This window comes from Scyliorhinus canicula, chromosome 12 (assembly GCF_902713615.1).
Source record: "Scyliorhinus canicula chromosome 12, sScyCan1.1, whole genome shotgun sequence".
Taxonomy (NCBI): Eukaryota; Metazoa; Chordata; class Chondrichthyes; order Carcharhiniformes; family Scyliorhinidae; genus Scyliorhinus; species Scyliorhinus canicula.
Window position 1 is genome coordinate 96,613,028 of NC_052157.1, and position 25,224 is coordinate 96,638,251.

Genomic DNA, 25,224 nt, shown 5'->3' on the forward strand with positions numbered 1-25,224 from the left:
TGAGAGGTATGGACAGGGTGGATAGCAACAAGCTTTTTCCAAGAGTGGGGGTATCAGTTACAAGGGGTCACGATTTCAAGGTGAGAGGGGGAAAGTTTAAGGGAGATGTGCGTGGAAAGTTTTTAACGCAGAGGGTGGTGGGTGCCTGGAACACTTTACCAGCGGAGGTGGTAGAGGCGGGCACAATAGCATCATTTAAGAGGCATCTAGACAGGTATATGAACGGGCGGCAACAGAGGGAAGTAGACCTTGGAAAATAGGAGACAGTTTTAGATAAAGGATCTGGATCGGCGCAGGCTGGGAGGGCCGAAGGGCCTGTTCCTGTGCTGTAATTTTCTTTGTTCTTTGTTCTTGAAATGGGATAGTGATCTGGAGATTGAGGGTTTATAATGTGTGAAATGGGAGTGATCGGGAGATTGAGGGTTTATAATGTGTGAAATGGGAGTGATTGGGAGATTGAGGGTTTATAATGTGTGAAATGGGAGTGATTGGGAGATTGAGGGTTTATAATGTGTGAAATTTGAGTGATTGGGAAATTGAGGGATTATAATGTGTGAAATGGGATAGTGATCGGGAGATTGAGGTTTTATAATGTGCTAAATGGGGCAGTGATCGGGAGATTGGGGGGCTAAAGTATGTGTGTTAAATGGAACAGTGACTGGGAGATTAAGGGGGTGGAGGAGTTACAGGGGGAGCAGATAGTCTACCCGAAGATAACGCATGTTAACTCATTCTCAGCCAATTCCGCTCCCTACTGAAACTCACCTTTGACCAGGGATGTGCTTTAATTTGGGGGAATTTGAACTCTGTGTAGTTGGGATTCATTTCACGGATCTGCTCCCGTGTGGGTGTTCCCAGCACCTGCACAAATAAGAGGGCGGTAGTAAATACACAAGAGAGGATACAGAAGGAATCAGGTGCAGAAAGAGAGCAAGCGAGAGAGCGCCAGAGGTCAAAGAGGGGGAGTGCTAGAGGTCAGAGAGGACGAGTGCCAGAGGTCAGAGAGGGGCAGCGTCAGGGCGAAGAGGGGCAGCGTCAGGTCAAGGGGGGGGGGGGGGGAGGAGAGCAGGGGACCCAGGGGGGAAGCGAGGGGGCATAGGTCAGAGAGGGGGCGTGCCAGAGGTCAAAGAGGGGGTGTGCCAGGTCAAAGAGGGGGAGCAACAGGATCAGAGTGGGAAGCAAAGGGGCCCAGGGATGCAAAGGGGTCCAGGGGGGGTGCAGTGAGGGGTCTGGGGGGTCCGGCGAGTGGGGGAGGCAGGGGGGAGGGGGGGGTGGTGGGTTCCGGGGGGGGAGCGAAGGAGATTCGGGGGAAATGAGAGCACGGTGGAAGGCGAAGGGGCAGGGAAGGCAAGGGGTTTGCGGGTAGGGGTTGCAAGTGGGCTGGGTAGCGAGCCAGGGGAATGGTGCTGCTGGGGGGGGGGGGGGGGGGGTGTAGCACGGTACGTGGGAGGAACAGGGTAGCAGAGAGGGCATGGACAGAGAGGGGGCTGGGGTGGGTGGAGAGAGGGTGGGTGGAGAGAGGGTGGGTGGAGAGAGGGTGGGTGGAGAGAGGGTGGGTGGAGAGAGGGTGGGTGGAGAGAGGGTGGGTGGAGAGAGGGTGGGTGGAGAGAGGGTGGGTGGAGAGAGGGTGGGTGGAGAGAGGGTGGGTGGAGAGAGGGTGGGTGGAGAGAGGGTGGGTGGAGAGAGGGTGGGTGGAGAGAGGGTGGGTGGAGAGAGGGTGGGTGGAGAGAGGGTGGGTGGAGAGAGGGTGGGTGGAGAGAGGGTGGGTGGAGAGAGGGTGGGTGGAGAGAGGGTGGGTGGAGAGAGGGTGGGTGGAGAGAGGGTGGGTGGAGAGAGGGTGGGTGGAGAGAGGGTGGGTGGAGAGAGGGTGGGTGGAGAGAGGGTGGGTGGAGAGAGGGTGGGTGGAGAGAGGGTGGGTGGAGAGAGGGATGATAAAGGGGAGGCAGTGGGAAGGGCGAATTGAGAAGGGAGAGAGGGAGGAATGGAAGAGAGGAATGGGGAGTGAGAGAGAGGGGAAAGCAGTCATGCAACAGGAGAGGATTTTAGATTAATATGACCAATTGCTCCCTCCATCTCCTCATCCCTGCTTTAAATGGGTGACCCTGTATTTTTTAAAAATAAGCTCCTAGATCTTTGAAGCCCTTGGAGCTCTGACAAAGGAGGTCTCAAATCGTTAGCTCTCTTCTCTCCCTACAGATGCTGCCAGACCTGCTGAGATTTTCCAGCATTTTCTCTTTGGTTTCAGATTCCGGCACCTGCAGTAATTTGCTTTTAGCCCTCAGTTCTAGATTCCCCAACAAGAGGAAACATCCTCTGCATATTCACCCGGTTAAAAATGCCCCTCAGAATTTTCAAAGTTTTGTTCAAGTTCCCACTTAATCTTCTAAACTCCAGTGGCTAGAAATCTAACCTGCCCAACCTTTCCTCATAAGGCAACCCGGTTTTTGACCCCTCCAACCAACCGGACTACTGACCCTTATTAGAAGGTAAAATAAGAGTCCCAACAATTTGGCAAGCCAGCAGGAGTGGTGGAAGGAAGAGACCAAACACCACACCGAGACATCGGGCAGCGGTTTGACACAACCGAGGTAAGAGGCCCTACGTTAGAGTCGGGTGACCTCATACACACCCCTTACAAAAACGTCTGGGTTGAAATTGCCCCAAGTCCCAGTAACAGACATGCATCTAACGATGATCTATATGTATTATACGCCATTATGGATATACATATATTGCGATTCCCCCTACTAAAGAATAGTCTACGACTTGAGGCCCAGGGTTAGAAAATACTATTTTGGAGTGGAAATGGCAACCGAAGATCTGCCTATAACTTTCAGATAAAAGAGGGTTATATAGAACAGCAATTTGATTTGACTGAAACCAGTACAGAGATTGAACAGAAATTTTTAAAGTGCAATACTTCCAAAGGACAATGATGATATGAGGAGAGTTTGGGGAAAAACTACCCGTATGAGGTATAAAACGGACCAAATGGTCCCTGATTGTAATGAACCAGCTCCGAAAGTGAAACGAGACTGTAGTAAGTACCAACTATGATCGCAAAATAAAAAAACAGAAGGAGTAACTATGGGCAGTCTGTGAGGAGCTGAAGAGAGAGAAACCCAAAATTGAAAAGTTGCAAAGTTTCGAAGAAGTTGCGAGACTCAGACATGAAGTGTCTGAGCTGAATTCGGAAAAAGACGAGCTCCAATTAGTAAATAGTGAGTTAGTATCAGAAAATACAAAGCTTAAAGCAGAAGTATCAGGACTTCAATTGGGAGTACAAGGTCTACTTCCCAGAATAGGGAACTTAAAGAGAAGTTACCCAATAAATCCCTGATCTGGGGGTAAAGCCTTTCCAACGGGCCCTCGACACCCATACAACCTAGGCCCATCCCAGAAACAGTAGATCCAACTCCAGAAGTCTAGCCTCCGCCAGTCCGTGAGGTTATAACCAATGCAGTAAAATTGGTGTTTCCTGATTGGGACCGAGTATCAACAACATACATGATATTAATAGATCGATGTATCCAAATTAACCAGGATATGGAAGCTAGGATTCGTGCTCCCCAGACCGGGTTAAAGCCTACAGATTTACCATTTCAGTCAACAATTAATGCTCTATCTAATTCAAATGCTCCACAGGAGCTGAAGCCAAAACAGGAAACATGCCACAATTGTGGAAAGGATGGATACTGGGCCAGGTCGTGCTGAGCTAAACCACAGGGGCGCCCAGTGTCTCCGTACAGGGAGCCGTACAGGCCCCGCCCACTGTCACCATCCAGAAAAATGTATCACAGAGAGCCATAGAGAGAAGTGTATCAGAGAACCGTACAGAGAAATGTATCACAGAAAGCCGTACAAAGAGATGTACATGGGCCCGCCCATCGTAACCATACAGAGTCCATATGCAGGTCTGATATGGTGGATGTATTCAGGAAATTGTCAGCACAGCATCAGGCTGCACTGATAGGGATGACATGAACATAGATCATACAGTGCAGAAGGAGGCCATTCGGCCCATCGAGTCTGCACCGACCCACATAAGCCCTCATTTCCACCCTATCCCCGTAACCCAATAACCCCATCTAACCTTTTTGGTTACTAAGGGCAATTTATAATGGCCAATCCACCTAACCTGTACATCTTTGGATTGTGGGAGGAAACCGGAGCACCCGGAGGAAACCCACGCACACACGGGGAGAACATGCAGAACACAGACAGTGACCCAGCGGGGAATTGAACCTGGGACCCTGGTACTGTGAAGCCACAGTGCTATCCACTTGTTCTACCGTGCTACCCGCCTACAGTCTCCATGCCCTCCCTCTCAGCTTGTTTGACAACAGGAGGGATGGATTGTATGTATCATTGAGGGTGGGTGGTAAAGAAACAGACTGTCTTTTTCATAGAGTGGCGGGGTTAACATGCCTTCCTTTTGTATATGCAAAATTGTTTCCTTTGGATCACAAAGTAACGGTAGCCCATGGTATAGGAGGTGATGCACTGGTTATCAAAAGAACTCATCCCATGCTAATAGAATTTGGCCCACATGAATTGATTTCTCCAGTTTGGAGAGGCCGAGTGGACCAGGCCATTCTGGGTCTGGATGTGCTAGCCCAATTGAATTGGAAAAGTAACATAGTCATTAGAGCCTTCAAGAAGGATCGGCGATGAACATCCAATTTGGGCTAAAGATAAAAATGATTGTGGTCTACTACACATGGGACCGGCATCATTCACTGGAATTGCCCCACCATGCACCAGACAATATCCCATCAACCCGTCCTCCATTGAGGGAATATTATCTGTAGTAAAGCAACTGGAGAAATGGGGTGTATTCATTAAAACACACAGCTCATCGAATAGTCCAGTTTGGCCTGTAAAAAAGGCAAATGGCACATGGTGCTGACTGTCGACTACATAAAGGTGAACCTATGTATTGATAAGAAAGCTCCTTTGGAGGCTGACCTTTCTACCATTTGTGATGCCCTAACACCTGAATTTGAATGTTTTTCAGTCATAGACATGGCCACTGGTTTTTGGTTGTGGGAGAAAACTGGAGCACAGGAGGTGCAACCATGGTTTGCCTTTGCCATTCAACAGCAATAGTACACTTGGATAAGACTATCGCAGGGTTTTCATTCAAGCCTGACTGTGTTTCACATGGCTTTACAGAACCATCTGAGGGAACAGCCTGAGTTGCCCTCCATCTTTATCCAGCATGTTGATGACATTCTGTTGGCCACCACTGAAGAGGATCATGAGAGAGACTTACCAGAAGACCATAAGGCATAGGAGCAGAATTAGGCCACTTGGCCCATCGAGTCTGCTCCGCCATTCAATCATGGCTGATATTTTCTCATCCCCATTCTCCTGCCTTCTCCCCATAGCCCCTGATTCCCTTATTAATCAAGAACCTATCTATCTCTGTGTTAAAGACACTCAGTGAATTGGCCTCCACAGCCTTCTGCGGCAAAGAGTTCCACAGATTCACCACCCACTAGCTGAAAGAAATCCTCCTCACCTCTGTTTTAAAGGGTCGACCCGTTAATCTGAGATGGTGTCCTTAGGTTCTAGATTTTCCTACAAGTGGAAACATCCTCTCCATGTCCACTCTATCCAGGCCTTGCAGTATCTTGTACAGTTCAATAAGATGCCCTTTCATCCTTCTAAACTCCGAGTACAGACCCAGAGTCCTCAAACGTTCCTCATACAACAAGCTCTTCATTCCAGGGATCATTCTTGTGAACCTCCTCTGGACCCTTTCCAAGGCCAGCACATCCTTCCTTAGATACGGGGCCCAAAACTGCTCACAATACTCCAAATGGGGTCTGACCAGAGCCTTATACAGCCTCAGAAGTACATCCCTGGTCTTGTATTCTAGCCCTCTTGACATGAATGCTAACATTGCATTTGCCTTCTTAACTGCCGACTGAACCTGCACATTAACCTTAAGAGAATCGTGAACAAGGACTCCCAAGTCCCTCTGTGCTTCTGCTTTCCGAAGCATTTCTCCATTTAGAAAATAGTCTTTGCCTAGATTCCTCCTTCCAAAGTGCATAACCTCACACTTTTCCACATTGTATTTCATTTGCCACTTCACTGCCCACTCTCCTAGCTTGTCCAAGTCCTTCTGCAGCCCCCTTGCTTCCTCAATACTACCTGCCCCTCTACAGATCTTTGTATCATCTGCAAACTTAGCGACAGTGCCTTCAGTTCCTTCTTCCAGATCATTAATGTATATTGTGAAAAGTTGTGGTCCCACCACAGACCCCTGAGGCACACCACTGATCACCAGCTGCCATCCTGAAAAAGGCCCCTTTAACCCCACTTATGTGTTGTTCTGGACCATTTCAGCCAGAAAGGTCATAAAACCAGCATGGTCAATGTACCAATTGCCCAACATGAGGTTATCTACTTAGGCCAGAAGATTTCGAAGGGTAAAAAAGAACTTGCCCAGGATAGAACAGAAGCAATTTGGCTGACAAATAGCCCACCACTATCCAAGAACTGAGATTTTTTTGGGTTTGTGTAACAGAAACTGGATTGATACATACACACAGTTGGTTCAACCATTGAATGACCTTTTGAAGGGAAATCGAAAATCAAAAGAGGACGTTGTCCTTACAGCAGAACAACAAGACGCCTTTGTGAACCTGAAACAGGTCTTGTGCTCAGCAGCAGCTCCAGGAATTCCAAACAACGGGGAACCATTCACCTTGTTTGTCCATAAGAGAGGATACATGACAGCAATTCTAGCCCAGGAACATGGGGATCAACAGAGGCCAATTGGGTACTATTCAGGAAAACTGGACACAGGAGCCTTCGGATGGGGAAGTTGCCTGAGAGCCACAGAGGTCACATGTCAGGCTGTAACAGCTACTACAAGCATTGTCCTGGACCAAAAACTGACCATTAAATGCCCTCATACAGTTCATGCGTTACTCTCAATGAATAGAGCCGCACAAGTCACCACAGCCAGATGGACCAGGCGAACAGGGGTTTTGGAAGACCCTAACCTCCATTTCCAATGGGGAGGTCCGGTAAACCCATCATTTCCGTACTGGCCTCCCCGTTCATGCACAGGACTGTGCCGACTAGGAGCTTTTCACAGCCCCTGTGACCTATAACATTTTCACAGTAACTTAATTGAAGCCTACTTGTGACAATAAGCGATTATTATTATTATTTATGCTCCCGCTTCCCGAGGAGCTAAAAGGGTGGCGGGGGGGGGGGGGGGGGGGGATGACTGTGTTGAAATCATGGAGGAAATGGAGTAGGCTGTCACAGTCACAAGCCTGTACACCATCATGGCAAAGGGAAGTTTGCTCCCAGGGACATGAGTCCAATAAGCTGAGTTAAGGGCCATAGCCGAAGCATGTTGTGCAGCAAAAGACCAGACAGCTAACATCTATACAGACTCAGGGTATGGATTTGGAATAGCTCATGACTTTCACCAATTATGGAAGAAAAGAGGATTCCTTACCACCACAGGAACACCTATTTGAAATGGGATTGAGGCACGGGATCTACTTGAAGCCTTAAAACTGCCAAAAGAAGTGGCCATTCTGAAATGTAAGGCCCACACTAAAGAGGACATGGCTCAAGAAAATGCCTTTGCAGACCAGGCAGCGAAAGAAGCCGCCTCACAATGCAAATCTCCAGACTAACCAAAACAAACCTACAGACTGGAAGTGCTAAGCCTGTTGCAAGACCTACGTAAAATGCAAAGTGAGTGTTCACAAGAAGGAAAATGGACATGGATGGAAGCAGGTATCAAGTTCTGTGAAGATGGTATTTGGAGACTAGTAGAGACTGACAGACCAGTGACACCACAGTCACTGACACCCTATTTGGCCCAACAGAAAAACTCATAGGGGCACCTGGCCCCCCAACAGAGGACGGCTCGATTCCAGAAATGCTGGTGTGGTTGAGGATTCAAGAAATATGCCCAGGTGGTGGCAGACCGCTGCGTCACCTGTCAGAAGAACAATTCAGGACCTGTAACATCAATGTCTCAGTTAAGAGCTCCTGCCCCTGCAGGACCATTCCAAGAACAAAGAACAAAGAAAATTACAGCACAGGAACAGGCCCTTCGGCCCTCCCAGCCTGCGCCGATCCAGATCCTTTATCTAAACCCGTCTCCTATTTTCCAAGGTCTACTTCCCTCTGTTGCCGCCCGTTCATATACCCGTCTAGATGCCTCTTAAATGATGCAATTATGCCCGCCTCTACCACCTCCGCTGGTAAAGCGTTCCAGGCACCCACCACCCTCTGCGTAAAAAACTTTCTACGCACATCTCCCTTAAACTTTCCCCCCCTCACCTTGAAATTGTGACCTCTCACCTTGAAATCATGACCCCTTGTAACTGACACCCCCACTCTTGGAAAAAGCTTGTTGCTATCCATCCTGTCCATACCTCTCATAATTTTGTAGACCTCACTCAGGTCCCCCCTCAACCTCCGTCTTTCCAATGAAAACAATCCTAATCTACTCAACCTTTCTTCATAGCTAGCACCCTCCATACCAGGCAACATCCTGTTGAACCTCCTCTGCATCCTCTCCAAAGCACCCACATCCTTCTGGTAATGAGGTGACCAGAACTGGACGCAGTATTCCAAATGTGGCCGAACCAAAGTCCTATACAACTGTAACATGACCTGCCAACTCTTGTACTCAATACCCGTAATGGGCAGCACGGTAGCATGGTGGTTAGCATAAATGCTTCACAGCTCCAGGGTCCCAGGTTCGGTTCCCGGCTGGGTCACTGTCTGTGCGGAGTCTGCACGTCCTCCCAGTGTGTGCGTGGGTTTCCTCCGGGTGCTCCGGTTTCCTCCCACAGTCCAAAGATGTGCGGGTTAGGTGGATTGGCCATGCTAAATTGCCCGTAGTGTCCTTAAAAAGTAAGGTTAAGTGGGGGGGGGGTTGTTGGGTTACGGGTGGATACGTGGGGTTGAGTAGGGTGATCATTGTTCAGCACAAAATCGAGGGCCGAAGGGCCTGTTCTCTGCTGTACTGTTCTATGTTCTATGTACCCCTTCCGATGAAGGCAAGCATGCTGTATGCCTTCTTGACCACTCTATCAACCTGCGTTGACACCTTCAGGGGACAATGGACCTGAACTCACAGATCTCTCTGTACATCAATTTTCCCCAAAACCCTTCCATTGACCATATAGTCCGCTCTTGAATTTGATCTCCCAAAATGCATCACCTCGCATTTGCCTGGATTGAACTCCATCTGCCATTTCTCTGCCCAACTCTCCAATCTACCTATATTTTGTTGTATTCTCTGATAATCCTCCTCGCTATCTGCAACTCCACCAATCTTAGTATCATCTGAAAACTTGCTAATCAGACCACCTATACCTTCCTCCAGGTCATTTATGTAGATCACAAACAACAGTGGTCCGAGCACGGATCCCTGTGGAACACCACTGGTCACCCTTCTCCATTTTGAGACACTCCCTTCCACCACTACTCTCTGTCTCCTGTTGCCCAGCCAGTTCTTTATCCATCTAGCTAGTACACCCTGAACCATATATGTCTTCACTTTTTTCATCAACCTGCCATGGGAAACCTTATCAAACGCCTTACTAAAGTCCATGTATATGACATCTACAGCCTCATCAATTAACTTTGTCACTTCCTCAAAGAATTCTATTAGGTTTGTAAGACATGACCTTCCCTGCACAAAACCATGCTGCCTATCACTGATAAGTCTATTTTCTTCCAGATGTGAATAGATCCTATCCCTCAGCATCTTCTCCTTCTCCAACAGTTTGCCTACCACTGACGTCAAGCTCACAGGTCTATAATTCCCTGGATTATCCCTGCTACCCTTCTTAAACAAAGGGACAACATTAGCAATTCCCCAGTCCTCCGGGACCTCACCCGTGTTCAAGGATGCTGCAAAGATATCTGTTAAGGCCCCAGCTATTTCGACCCTCGCTTCCCTCAGTAACCTGGGATAGATCCCATCCGGTCCTGGGGACTTGTCCACCTTAATGTCTTTTAGAATACCCAAAACTTCCCCCTTCCGTGTGACAACTTGAGCTAGAGTATTTAAACATCCATCCCTAGACTCAACATCCGTCTTGTCCCTCTCCTTTGTGAATACCGATGCAAAGTACTCATTAAGAATCTCACCCATTTCCTCTGAGTCCACGCATAAATTCCCTCTCTTGTCTTTGAGTGGGCCAATCCTTTTCCTAGTTACCCTCTTGCTCCTTACATACGAATAAAAGGCTTTGTGATTGTCCTTAACCCTGTTAGCCAAAGATATTTCATAATCCCTTTTCGCCCTCTTTATTGCGCGTTTGAAATTCGTCCTACTTTCCCGATATTCCTCCAAAGCTTCATCAGTTTTGAGTTGCCTCGATCCTATGTATACCTCCTTTTTCATCTTAGCTAGTCTCACAATTTCACCCGTCATCCATGGTTCCCTAATCTTGCCATTTCTATCTCTCATTTTCGCAGGAACATGTCTGTCCTGCACTCTAATCAATCTTTCCTTAAAAGACTCCCACATTTCAAATGTGGATTTACCCTTAAACAGCTGCTCCCAATCCACATTCCCTAGCTCCTGCCGAATTTTGTTATACTCTGCCTTTCCCCAATTTAGTACTCTTCCTTTCGGACCACTCTTGTCCTTGTCCATGAGTATTCTAAAACTTACGGAATTGTGATCGCTATTCCCAAAGTAATCACCGACTGAAACATCAACCACCTGGCCGGGATCATTCCCCAATACCAGGTCCAGTATGGCCCCTTCCAGAGTTGGACTATTTACATACTGCTCTAAAAAGCTCTCCTGGATGCTCCTTACAAACTCTGCTCCATCTACGCCTCCAACACTATACGAGTCCCATTCAATGCTGGGGAAGTTAAAATCTCCCATCACAACCACCCTATTGCCCCAACATTTTTCTATAATCTGTCTGCATGTTTGTACCTCTACTTCATGCTCGCTTTTGGGAGGCCTGTAGTAAAGTCCCAACAATGTTACTGCACCCTTCCTATTTCTCAGCTCCACCCATATTGCCTCAGTGCTTGAATCCTCCATCGTGCCCTCCTTAATCACAGCTGTGATATCATCCACCCCTTCTACCTCCCTCTCTATCCCTCCTGAAGCATCTATACCCTGGGATATTCAGTTGCCAGTCCTGCCCTTTCCTCAACCAAGTCTCAGTAATACCAATAACATCATATTCCCAAGTACTAATCCAAGCCCTAAGTTCATCTGCCTTACCTGCTACACTTCTCGCATTAAAACAAATGCACGACAGACCACCTGTCCCTTTGCGTTCATCATCGTGTACCCTAGTGTAGAGGGACTTTAGAAGGGTTTCACAGGACGGTGCAACATCGTGGGCCGAAGGGCCTGTACTGCGCTGTAATGTTCTATGTTCTATCTCTTCCCTGTCGACTCTGCCCCTTAGTCACATGGAGTTTATTGTCTCGTACCTTACTGGCTTTAGTTGCTGCTTCTTTACTGACCTCTAACTTCCTAATCTGGTTCCCATCCCCCTGCCACATTAGTTTAAAGCCTCCCCAACAGTGTTAGCAAAAGCACCCCCTAGGACATTAGTTCCTATTCTGCCCAGGTGTAGACCATCCGGTTTGTAATGGTCCCACTGCCCCCAGAACCGGTTCAAATGTCCCAAAAATCTGAACCCCTCCCTCCTGCACCATCTCTCAAGCCACGTATTCATTCTGACTATTCTTGAATTTCTACTCTGACTGTCCCGTGGCACTGGTAGCAATCCTAAGATTACTACCTTTGAGGTCCTACTTTTTAAACTTATCTCCTAACTCCCTAAATTCTGATTATAGGACCGCATCCCTTTTTTTACCTATATCGTTGGTGCCTATATGCACCACGACAACTGGCTGTTCACCCTCCCCCTTCAGTATGTCCTGCAGCCGATCTGAGACATCCCTGACCCGTGCACCCGGGAGGCAACATACCATTCAGGAGTCTTGTTTTCGACCACAGAAATGTCTGTCTACTCCTCTTACGATTGAATCCCCGATGACTATAGCCCGGCCAGTCTTTTTCCCGCCCTTCTGTGCAGCAGAGCCAGCCACGGTGCCATGAACCAGGCTACTACTGCCTTCCCCTGGTGAGTCATCTCCCCCAACAGTATCCAAAACGGTATACCTGTTTTGGAGGGAGATGACCGCAGGGGACACCTGCACTGCCTTCCTGCTCTTTCTCTGCCTTTTGGTCACCCATTCCCTGTCTCCCTCACCAATCCTAATCTGCGGTGCGACCAACTCACTGAACGTGCTATCCACAACCTCCTCAGCATCGCGGATGCTCCAAAGTGAGTCCATCCGCAGCTCCAGAGCCGTCATGCGGTCTAACAGGCGCTGCAGCTGGACACACATGAAGGAGTCAGGGACATTGGACGCGTCCCTGAGCTCCCACATTGAGCACAAGGAGCATAACACGGGTCAGGGATCTCCTGCCATTTTTACCCTTTACCTTAACTAACTACAAACTATACTATCAAATAATTAATAAGTGAAAGGAACAAAGATTTTACTTACCAATCACAATACTTAACAAGTTTTGTTTTTCAGTTGCGGTGATGCGGAGCTAAGTTGCACGTTCAGTAGCTCCCGCTTTTTTCAGTCATTTGGGCTCTTTTAACGGCCTGTAGCAGTGCTGGTTGGACTTTTCCCCGTGAGGGAACACTCTCTCTACGATTCTCCACCGGTGGATGGCCTGGACTAGGAGCGGAGCGGTCAAATAAAATCGGCTTTGGAGCAGAGAAAGGTGCAAGGCAGAAGAAGCAAGATGGCGACGGGCGAGGAAGCAGCAGCAGTGTGGCAGCAGTGGGCGCGAGAGCAGCAGGAGCTGCTTCAGCGCTCCTTTAAAGAGCTGAAGGCAGAGATTCTGGAGCCGTTTAAGGCCTCCTTGGACAAGCTTATGGCAATCCAGACTGCTCAGGATGCGGAGATCCGAGAGCTTCGGCAAAAGGCCTCAGAGGGCGAAGATGAACTCCTGGGCCTGGAAGTGAAGGTGGAGTCGCACGAGGTGCTCCATAAGAAGTGGTCAGCGAGGATGGAGGAGATGGAGAACCAGGCCCGTCGGAAGAACCTGCGGATCCTGGGCCTCCCAGAGGGGCTGGAAGGTTCGGATTTGGGGGCCTATGTGGCAATGATGCTGAACACGCTAATGGGTGCAAGGTCGTTCCAGGGGCCTTTGGAGCTGGAGGGTGCCCATCGGGTGCTGCTGAGGAAACCCAGGCCAAACGAGCCGCCTCGGGCGGTGCTGGTCCGTTTTCACCGCTTTGTCGACCACGAGTGTGCGCTGTGTTGGGCGAAGAAGGAGAGGAGCAGCAAGTGGGAGAATGCAGAGGTCAGGATATACCAGGACTGGAGTGTGGAGGTGGCGAAGAGAAGGGCTGGCTTTAACCGGGCGAAGGCAGTGCTTCACAAGGGGGTCAAGTGTGGCTTGTTACAGCCGGCACGCCTGTGGGTCACGTATAAAGATCGCCAGCTATATTTTAACTCCCCGGAGGAAGCCTGGACTTTTGTTCAGGCAGAGAAGCTGGACTTGAACTGAGGACTATGGGCTGGGGAACGCTGTATACAGCCCGGAGGCTTTGCCCTCCTGGGTATCCTTTCGCTTTATCGGTTCTACTGGATGATCTGTTTTTGCTGTTCTGCTTTTTTTTCCTGCTTGTTTGGGACTGTTATCTGTTTAGTTGAGTGTTTTGTCATGTTTGGGGTCTGTATTTTGTTCACTGGTTGAGAGTTTGGGTGGGGTTCGCGGTCCTGTTGGGTCATGTGCCCGTCTTTTCCCACGTTTTGGGTTCGGGGGCGGGGCTTGGGACAGAAGCGCGGGCTTTTCTCCCGCGCTAGAGGAGTGGTGGGCAGGGCCGGCACTGGGGAGGTGGTCGTGTTGCACTGGGGGGGGGGGGGGGGGGTTCATTGGGGTGGCGGGAGCAGCCGGGGTCAGCAGGAGTCGGCTGACTTACGGAAGTACAATGGAAGGGGTTACGCAGCTAGGGGGGCCCTAGCTTGGGGGGGGTTTGGAGGGGGGGGACCTCCCCTGGAGCATGTAGAGGGGGTCGGGATGGGGGTCTGTCGCTGTGGGGGATGGGCTGAGCGGGGGGCGCGGGCACGTGGCGGATTGCGGAAGGGTGATGGCTAGTCGACAGGGGAAGGGGGCAAGCGGTCCTCTGATCCGGCTGATCACCTGGAATGTGAGGGGACTGAATGGGCCGGTCAAACGGGCCCGAGTGTTTGCGCACCTGAAGGCGGATGTGGCCATGCTTCAGGAGACGCACCTGAAGGTGGCGGATCAGGTTAGATTGAGGAAGGGATGGGTGAGCCAAGTGTTTCATTCGGGGCTGGATGCAAAAAATCAGGGGGTGGCGATCCTGGTGGGGAAGAGGGTGTCGTTTGAGGCGTCGAATGTGGTGGCAGACAGTGGCGGGAGGTACGTGATGGTGAGTGGCAAGCTGCAAGGGGAGCGGGTGGTGCTGGTTAATGTATACGCCCCGAATTGGGACGATGCGGGTTTCATGCGGCGCATGTTGGGCCGGATTCCAGATTTGGAGGCGGGGGGTCTGATAATGGGGGGGGGGGATTTCAACACAGCGCTGGATCCGCCACTGGATCGATCCAGTTCCAGGACAGGTAGGAGGCCCGCGGCGGCTAATGGTGTTGAGGGGGTTTATGGACCAGATGGGAGGGGTGGATCATTGGAGGTTGCGAGGCCGAGGGCCAGGGACTTTTCATACTTCTCCCATGTGCATAAGGCCTATTCCCGGATTGACTTCTTCGTTATGAGTGGGGCGCTGATTGCGAAGGTGGAGGATGCTGAGTATTCGGCGATAGCCATTTCCGACCATGCCCGTACTGGGTGGACCTCGGGCTGGGGGAGGAGAGAGACCAGCACCCACTTTGGCGCTTGGAGGTGGGGATGCTGGCGAATGAGGAGGTGGGGGGACGAGTTCGAGGATGCGTTGAGAGGTACCTGGAGGCCAATGACAATGGGGAGGTCCGAGTGGGGACGGTCTGGGAGGCGCTGAAGGCAGTGGTTAGGGGGGCGGAGTTGATCTCCATTCAAGCCCTCAGGGACAGAAGGGAGCAGAGAGAAAGGGAGAGATTGGTAGAGGAGATGGTGAGGGTGGACAGGAGATACGCGGAGGTCCCGGAGGAGGGATTGCTGAGGGAGCGGCGCAGCCTCCAGGCTGAATTCGACTTGTTAACCACCAGAAAGGCGGAAGCTCAGTGGAGGAAGGCACAGGGTGTGGCGCATGAATATGGGGAGAGGGTGAGCAGGATGCTGGCACACCACCTCCGTAAGCAAGATGTGGCTAGGGACATTGGTGGAGTTAAGGATCAGGGAGGAAATGTGGTGCGAAGGGGGGGTAGACATTAATGGGGTCTTCAGGGACTTTTATGAGAAACTATCGGTCCGAACCCCCGGCAGAGGAGGGGGGGGGGGAAGGGGCGCTTTTCGGACCGGTTGAGATTCCCGAGGTTGGAGGAGGGACAGGTGGAGGGACTGGGGGCGCCGGTTGAGCTGGAGGAGCTGGTCAAAGGGATAGGGAGCATGCATCCGGGGAAGGCGCCGGGTCCGGATGGGTTCCCGGCTGAATTTTACAAGAAGTATGCAGACCTGTTGGGTCCCCTGTTGGTTAGGACTTTTACATCTCGGGCACTGATCTCCCTGATTCTTAAGCGGGACAAGGATCCCCTGCAGTGTGGGTCATAGAGGCCGATCTCACTTTTGAATGTGGACACCAAGCTGTTGGCAAAGATCTTGGCCGTGAGGATAAAGGACTGTGTGCCGCAGGTTATCCATGAAGATCAAACGGGGTTTGTGAAGGGGAGGCAGCTGAACACCAACATAAGGAGGCTCTTGAACGTTATAATGATGCCGTCAGTAGAAGGGGAGGCGGAGATTGTGGTGGCGCTGGATGCGGAGAAGGCCTTTGATAGGGTCGAGTGGGGGTACTTGTGGGAGGTGTTGGAAAGGTTCGGGTTTGGGGAGGGGTTTGTTAGTTGGGTGAGGCTGTTGTATGAGCCCCCGATGGTGAGCATGGCCACGAATAGAAGGAGGTCGGAGTTTTTTCGGCTATTCCGAGGGACGAGGCAGGGGTGTCCCTTGATCCCCTCTGCTCTTTACGCTGGCAATTGAACCCCTGGCTATGGCACTGAGGGAGTCGGGGAGTTGGATGGGGCTGGTCCGGGGTGGGGAGGAGCACCGAGTGTCGCTCTATGCGGATTACCTATTGTTGTATGTGGCGGACCCGGTGGGGGGAATGCCGGAGGTGATGGGGATTCTCCGGGAATTTGGGGATTTCTCAGGATACAAGCTCAACTTGGGGAAGAGCGAGCTGTTTGTGGTACACCCAGGGGATCAGGAGGGGGGAATTTGGCAGGCTTCCACGGAAAAGGGCGGAGAGGAGCTTCAGGTACTTGGGGGTTCAGGTGGCCAGGAGTTGGGGGGCCTTGCATATGCTTAATCTCACGAGGTTGGTGGAGCAAATGGAGGAGGAGTTTAAGAGGTGGGACATGTTGCCGCTGTCTCTGGTGGGTAGGGTGCAGTCAGTCAAAATGACGGTGCTCCCGAGGTTCCTGTTCCAGTGCCTCCCCATCCCTATCCCGAAGGCCTTTTTCAGGCGGGTTAATAAGAGCATTACGGGGTTTGTGTGGGCACACGGGACCACGAGGGTGAGAAGGGTGTTCTTGGAGCGGGGCAGGGAGGGGTGGGGCTGGCGCTGCCCAACCTCTGTGGGTACTATTGGGCTGCCAATGCAGCAATGGTGCGTAAGTGGGTAATGGACGGGGTAGGGGCAGCATGGAAGAGAATGGAGATGGCGTCCTGTGTGGGCACGAGCCGAGAGACGCTGGTAACGGCGCCGCTGCCGCTCCCTCCAACGAGGTATACCACGAGCCTGGTGGTGGCGGCTACCCTCAAAATTTGGGGGCAATGGAGACGGCACCGGGGGAAGGTGGGGGCCTCGATGGGGACCCCGATACGGGGCAACCATCGGTTTGTCCCGGGGAGAATTGATGGCGGGTTCCTGAGTTGGCACAGGGCAGGTATCAGGAGGTTGAGGGACCTGGGTGCGCTGGAGGGGAAGTTCGGTCTCCCCCCGGGGAGCGCCTTCAGGTACATGCAGGTAAGGGCGTTTGTCAGGCGGTAGGTGGCGGAGTTTCCTCTGCTGCCGCTGCGTGGGATTCCGGACAGGGTGCTCTCGGGGGTGTGGGTTGGTGAGGGGAGGATCTCGGCAGCGTACCAGGTGATGCAGGAGATGGATGAGGCCTCGGTCGAGTAGCTGAAGGGTAAATGGGAGGAGGAGCTGGGTGAGGAGATAGAGGAGAGGACGTGGGCGGACGCCCTGGGGAGGGTGAACGCCTCCTCTTCTTGTGCGAGGCTTGGCCTCATACAGTTTAAGGTGTTGCATAGAGCTCACATGACGGGGACAAGGATGAGCTGGTTCTTTGGGACTGAGGACAGGTGTATCAGGTGCTCAGGGAGCTCAGCAAATCATGCCCATATGTTCTGGGCATGCCCAGCGCTGGGGGAATTTTGGAAGGGCGTAGCAAGGACGGTGTCGAGAGTGGTAGGTCAAGGGTCAATCCGGGCTGGGGCTCGCAATTTTTGGGGTTGCAGTGGAGCCGGGAGTGCAGGAGGCGAAAGAGGCCGGTGTTCTGGCCTTTGCGTCCCTAGTAGCCCAGCGGAGGATTCTTCTTCAGTGGAAGGATGCGAGGCCCCCTCGTGGAAGCCTTGGTCAACGATATGGCAGGGTTTTTTAAACTAGAGGTGAAATTTGCCCTAAGGGGATCAGTGCAGGGGTTTTTCAGGAGGTGGCAGCCATTTCTGGATTTCCTGGCAGAACGATAGAAAAAGGTCAGCAGCAGCAGCCCGGGTCGGGGTGGTGGTGGTGGTTTGGGGGGGGGGGGGGGGGGGGGGGGGGGGGGGGGGGGGGGGGGTACTCTTTTTCCTTTTTTCTGTTCTTTGTAAAAGAAAATTTACTTTTTGTTGTTGATATTTTATGAAAATTTTGAATAAAAATTATGTTTAAAAAGAACAATACTTACCAACACACGAAGAGTTAAATTTCTCCCGGCTGCTGCTAATTGGAGCGCTTTCCTTACCAACCAATCAGGTCACTGCTTTGCTGTGATGTCACTCTTCCAGGTAAGTTTTTAAAGTTTTAAAGAGGTAAACTTACCTTCCCAACGACCCCTGGCCACTGCTCCCGCTGAGAATCTGAAGGCCGCTGCTCCTTATCAACACAGTCTTTTTTTTGGTTAGAAGAGGAGGGCGGGTGGGAGACACTACACGTGTAGTGTCTCGGGTTTAGCCGCTGCCCAAATATATCAGTTCACTCACCTTCCCAGAGCGCAATTCGCCCGCTCAGCTCCTCCCACGCACTGCTCCTGCAAGGTAAGTTTTTAAAACTTCCTGCACATACAAGTTGATTACATTACCCTTCTGCCATGTCAAAGGAAAACAGATGCCTGGTAATGGTGGACAACTTCTCCAGATGGGTAGAGGCCGTCTCGGCCAGAAGAGCTACAGCTAACCACATGGCTAAGGTTCTGTGCAAAGACTTTATTCCCAGATGAATGAAAATCGCTTATTGTCACAAGTAGGCTTCAAATGAAGTTACTGTGAAAAGCCCCTAGTCGCCACATTCCGGCGCCTGTTCGGGGAGGCTGGTACGGGAATTGAACCATGCTGCTGACCTGCCTTGGTCTGCTTTCAAAGCCAGTGATTTAGCCCTGTTTGCTAAACCAGCCCCTTGCTATGGGGAGTACCAACCAAAATAGACTCAGACAACGGAACCCACTTTACTAATGCTGTTTGCAAAGAAGTTTGTAAGCTATTGAACATCCAGTGGAAGGTACATTGCCCTTTTCATGTACAAGGACAAGTGGATCGTCTGAACCCGACTCTGAAAGAGTGATTATCTAAGTATCACCAAGAGGGAATGCCATGCCCTCAAGCCTTACCACTAGTCCTGTGCAGGGTCAGAGCAACACCAAACAGAACCACGGGCTTGAATCCATTCAAAGTAATTGCTGGCAGGCCCATGTCCTTGCCAGGGACTACTGACTTACGAAAAGCTGATTGTCATTTGATGAGTGTTGCATTACTCAAATATTGTCAGAACCTAACAAATGCCACATCAGTTCTATTTCCTTACAGATATCAGCTGCGTGAGGTGACCCTCCCGAAGGCGGGCATGACCTTGTGCCAGGAGTTAAAGTCTGTGTGAAGAAACTGCAGTAGGAGCTGTTTGGGTTCAAGTGGGAGGGACCCTGTCAGATGCTGCTCACAATCCAAGCAGCTGTGAAGGTCCAAGGAAAGACGTCCTGGATCCATGCCTCACATGTTAAAAAAGCTCATTGCGATTGTAGGCAATTTCTGTAACATGTTTGTAGCCATTTTGATTTTTGGTTGTCTTTTCAGTTTAACAGACCATGGCCAACCCACAAAGATTCAAGGACTTAAATGATAACACTTTTCTGTATATGCCCAAGGTCTATGCCAAAGATTTAAATGTCTCCAATTGTTGGGTGGGCATTGCTACTCCCACCCATTCAGGAGGGGTATTCCCTTTCTGTCTATTCCTTTTAGTATTTCTGAAACAGCAGAATTGTACATTTTCCAAAGCACCGCCTGTTCTTCCCAAGCTCATGAAGGAGCCGCCACATGTAAGGGAACCAAATCCTTTGTCTTCCCGAGAAAGAGAGCTCAGTTGTGGAGGTCTGCGGGTGACCCGCTGATGACCTTTTCAGGGTGGCTCCAGCCCAACTGTCATATGAGTGTACGTTTAAGAAATGGGTGTTTATAAATGGGTGTGTATATAAATATCTGTAGTGAGTGTTAAGAAATAGGTGTTTACTACTGCAGTGATGTCAGAGTGGGTGGAGCTGGGCTGTCTGTCAGCTTTTTACTTTTGTTTTTGAAATGAAAAATGAAATGAAATGAAAATCGCTTATTGTCACGAGTAGGCTTCAATGAAGTTACTGTGAAAAGCCCCGAGTCGCCACATTCCGGCGCCTGTCCGGGAGGCTGGTACGGGAATCGAACCGTGCTGCTGGCCTGCTTGGTCTCCTTTAAAAGCCAGCGATTTAGCCCAGTGAGCTAAACCAGCCCATTGAGCAGGCTGCAGTGTGTGTTTTAGTTTTGTTTTCAGTGTTGGAGCTGAAGCCAGACCAAGCAGGTGTACTGCTGTTCTCTCTGCCATCAAAAGACTATCTCTTGATCATTTGGTGAATTCAGAATTATATATGTTTTCAGTTGTGATTTTAACCTGAGGTGCTTCTGATAAAGGTTTTGTTTTTAAGTTGTATGGATGTTAAATAGGAAAGCTTAAAGGTTTACTTAGTGTTGTAGTCTTTGGGGGTTGTATTTGAATTAATGGTTGCTAAGATGTTCACTGCATGTTTCAAAAAGGTTAACTTGAGTTCATTGAATAAACATTGTTTTGCTTAAAAAAATTATTTTCCATTTCTGCTGTACCACACCTGTAGAGTGGGCCGTGTGCTCCCCATACCACAATCTATTAAAGATTGTGGGTCAGGTGAACTCCATGATACACTTTGGGGTTCTCTAAACCCTGGCCCATAACAAATTGGGGGCTAGTCCAGGATAAAAGTCTATCTATTGGATTGGCTTTGTGAACTTAAAGACAGTGAGGGGTGAGCATATTGTGGTTGTTTTTCAGGTGTGGTATTTTAGTTTAAGTAGGGAGTGCGTTGTGGACAATGGCTCCTTCAGAGGCTCTGAAGTTTTTGGGGGTGGAGACGGTCACACACAGTACCTTATGGACAGAGACTAAAAACAGGCTTTTGGATTTGGCAAAATCATTGCAGTTAATATTACCTGACAAAATGCAAAAAGATGAGGTGGTTAAGCATTTAAAGTTGTTGGAGATACAGTTTGACTCATTGGAAATGGCAAAAATTCAGTTACAAATTAAACAAATGGAACATGAGGAAGAATTAAAGCAGCTTGAATACGAAAGAGAGAGAGAGGAAAAAAATTAGAAAGAGAAAGAGAGGAAAAAGAAAAGAAAGAGAAAGAGCGAGAGAGGAAAAAGAGAAAGAAAGGAAAACAGAAAGACTAGCACTAGCAGAACAAAAAGAAAGAAAAAGGGAGATACAGATCAGGGAAAAAGATAAAGAGAGTGAGTTTAAACTTCAGAAAATGGCCATGAAACATGACAGTTAGTTAAAATTGGCAGATGTAAAGGGAAACATAACAGTTGGTTGATAGTGATGAGCATAGTGAGAAAGAGCGTCATAGGTGAAGGCTTAGTGGGAATCTATTTAAATATGTCCAAGCATTAGAACATAGAACAGTACAGCACAGAACAGGCCCTTCGGCCCTCAATGTTGTGCCGAGCCATGATCACCCTACTCAAACCCATGTATCCACCCTATACCCGTAACCCAACAACCCCCCCCTTAACTTTACTTTTATTAGGACACTACGGGCAATTTAGCATGGCCAATCCACCTAACCCACACATCTTTGGACTGTGGGAGGAAACCGGAGCACCCGGAGGAAACCCACGCGCACAGGGGGAGGACGTGCAGACTCCACACAGACAGTGACCCAGCCGGGAATCGAACCTGGGACCCTGGAGCTGTGAAGCATTTATGCTAACCACCATGCTACCCATTGCCAAGGTTTGACGAGAAGGAGGTAGAAGCCTTTTTCATTTCAAAGGATCAAACAGAGTATTTTGATAGGTCGATAAGGGTTTGAAAGTAGACCAAACGTATGAAGCTCTCAGAGAAATTGTGGAGAATACTTTTGGGCAGTTTAAAAATTTAATTCCAGAGGGCCCGAAGCTCTGTACAGAGCTACACTACTCTGTCCTGCCGTGGACTCTCCTGTGCAGGTCTGTCCAGCAGATTTAGATGTGAGATCTTGGCCATTATGTACTCTTCCCATTTGCATCTGTCGCTTCCTTGTAACAAAACAATCCATTTTCACAGTCCTCTTGGCCTTGCTTGCTAGCAGCTAGAAAGTTGAGGAAGGTGGCCTCTGTCATTTCATTCCAAAGGCACATAAATACCGGGCGCTTGACGTCAAATGTCTGGGGAGGGCAAGCTGATCTGTTCATTGCTGCCACTTATGGATGGAAGATGACATAAAGCCTCCTTTCGTTCTAATTTTAAAGCTGGTAGCGGCCGCCATTCTAAATGTAAAAGCCTGTAGCAGCTGTTGGGGACTCTCCTGCGACTGGTACCACTGTGGGAGCCCCATGACCGATTGCTCCACAATCCTCCTTAATACCCTTCTGCAATGCATCGGTGGGTCACGACCCGCACTTTGAAAAATCCTGCTGTACACAGTGCTCCAGGTCTCACCAATGCCCTGGGGAGCTGATGCATGAACTCTCTACTCCTGATCATCAATTCCTCTCACAATAAACAATAACGTCATAGACAAAGAAAATACAGTGCAGAAGGAGGCCATTTGGCCCATCGAGTCTGCACGCACCCGCTTAAGCCTTCATTTGCCCCATCCCCGTAACCCAATAACCCCTCCTAACCTTTTTGGTCACTAGGGGCAATTTATCATGGCCAATCCATCTAACCTGCATGCTTTATGGACTGTGGGAGGAAACCGGAGCATCCGGAGGAAACCCACGTCCTATTAGTTTTCCTAATTCCTTGCTGTACCAACATACTAACCTTTTGTGATTCATGCAATCTGACATCCAGTTCCCTCTGTAACTTGGAGGTCCGTGATCTCTCACCATTTAGATAATCTGCTTCTTTTTTATTCCTGCTCAATTGGACAATTTCCCACTTTTCCCACGTGATACTCCTTTTGCGAAACCTTTGGCCACTCACTTAACCTTTGTGGCCTCTGCATGTCCTCTTTGCAACTTAGTATCCTACCCCCTATCTTTCTGTCATCAGCAAATTCGCAACCATGCCTTCGCTCTCCTCATCAAAGTCATTGATGTAAATTGTAAAGAGTTGAGGTCCCAGCACGATCCCTGTGGCACACCACTCCTCACATCCTGCCAACTAGAAAACAGCCCATTTATCTTTCCTGATAGCCAATCATTTATCCACTTGAATATGTTGCCCCCGATACCATTAGCTTTATTTTCTGCAAAAACTTCAATGTGGTGCCGGATCAAATGGCTGCTTGAAATCAAGTACAGTACATCTACCTGTTGCCCTAAACCTACAGCACAGGCTGCTTGCTCAAAGAACATCAATTTGGGAGTAAACAGGATTTCCTTTTCAGACATCATCAGCTTCCCCTACGCCTTAGCACCTCCCAGGATCCTCCCTTACCTCACGATGCCAGTCAGCCCCCTCCCACTCTCTGACGAATGTGTGTGTTCTTCGAAGTATCAGCTCTCACCTTAATTATCTCTACAAGCTGGTCCACTCCACTGTCCCCGGGGAATATGGGCTGTCCCAGAAGCAGCTCAGCCAAGACACAGCCTGCTGACCAGATGTCTGGAGAAAAGAAAATCTACCTTAGTTTTTTTGAGCATAAACTGGCCATAAGGAGACACGAGAAAACTGTCAACACATAGGCCACTTCAAATCACTATCAAACGGATACATAGCAAAGCTCTCTGTACATTGACACTATCGGACACTCCCAGGACAGGTACAGCACGGATTTAGATACAGGGTATTACTGAGGAATGTGGTGGGATAAAGGCAGTGCTTAAATCAGTAAGGGATGCAACACAAATGCACCCAGGGAAAGGGACAGCATCACAGTGTTCAGACAAGGCACTGTGTGCAAATGGACAAATGTGAACATTGGAATGAGGGAGCCAATTAGGGATCAAAAAGGTGATTGTTTGATTGAGATAGAAGGGGTGGTACTAATGGAGCACTTTGCATTCATGTTTACCAAGGGAGCGGACTGTTAAATTTATCCCAGTGTACTGGATCAGCTGAGAAAGTGAGGCGGGTTGATGTTTTGTGTAAAGCTCTGACAATTCAATTGGAGAAGTCACTGTACGCCGGGTCTGATGCATTCCAGCTTTGAGGGCGGAAAGTGTGGACATGCTGTGTTTTTTATTTTATTTTTTCATGGGATAAGCGCATGGCTTGCCAGGCCCAGTATTTATTGGCCATCCCGAACTGCCCATCGAGAAGGTGGTGGGGAGCCAGCTGATTGAACCGCTGCAGTACCCGTGATGTAGGTACACCCACAGTGCAGTTAGTTCCAGGATTCTGACCCAGCAACAGTGAAGGAAAGGCCGATATATTTCCAGACGATGAGTGATCTGGAGGGGGAGCTATAGGTGGTGGGTTCCCATGTTTCTGTTCACCCTGTCCTTCCAGATGGCAGAGGTTGTGGGTTTGGAAAGTGCTGCCTTGGTGAGTTCTTACATAGAATTTACAGTGCAGAAAGAGGCCATCCAGCCCATCGAGTCTGCACCGGCTCTTGGATAGAGCACCCCACCCAAGGTCAACACCTCCACCCTATCCCCATAACCCAGTAAGCCCACCCAACACTAAGGGCAATTTTGGACACTAAGGGCAATTTATCATGGCCAATTCACCTAACCTGGACATCTTTGGACTGTGGGAGGAAACCGGAGCACCCGGAGGAAACCCACAAACACACGGGATGTGCAGACTCCGCACAGACACTGACCCAAGCCGGAATCGAACCTGGACCTGTGAAACCATTGTGCTATCCACAATGCTACCGTGCTGCCCTAGTTCCTGCAGTGCATCTCACAGATGGTACAACATGGCTGCGACTGTGGGCAGATGCCAGAGTGGTCCATCCAATTTCATTACTTTTAGACTTTGCAGCAGTTTGACAGAACTGAGAGGTTCACTCAGCCATTTCAGAGGTGGGAGGCAAGAGTCAACCAGATTGCTGTGTGGGGTCTGGAGTCGCATGTAGGCCAGACCAGCTAATGACCAGAACACTTCATTCCCTGAAGGTGTATTAGTGAACCAGATGGGGCTTTTACTAATGTCGTAACATCGACAATGGTCACAGGGTCACGATTACTGAAACAAGATTTATTACTTCAATCAAAATCTTAGCTGCTGCCATGCACGTCGAGCATTGGGCCGGGCCTCTGAATTGTCCAGTTACATCCACCTTCCAAACCTATTTAGATGCACTCTCTCTCCCTTCCTCCCTCACGCACTCTCTCTCTCCCTTCCTCCCTCACGCACTCGCTCTCTCCCTTCCTCCCTCACGCACTCTCTTCCTTCTCC

General features: G+C 49.7%; 1 protein-coding gene across 1 annotated transcript in view; it reads right to left on the bottom strand.

The window, feature by feature from the left end:
• LOC119974302 (glycogen synthase kinase-3 beta-like) overlaps positions 1–25,224 on the bottom strand; it is a 78,059-nt gene that overhangs the window by 20,290 nt on the left and 32,545 nt on the right. The window contains exons 7-8 of the mRNA XM_038813074.1: positions 23,384–23,481; positions 766–861 (exon numbers count right to left, since the gene is read on the bottom strand). Coding sequence (XP_038669002.1) covers positions 766–861; positions 23,384–23,481 — 194 coding nt within the window. The remainder of the gene's footprint in view (positions 1–765; positions 862–23,383; positions 23,482–25,224) is intronic.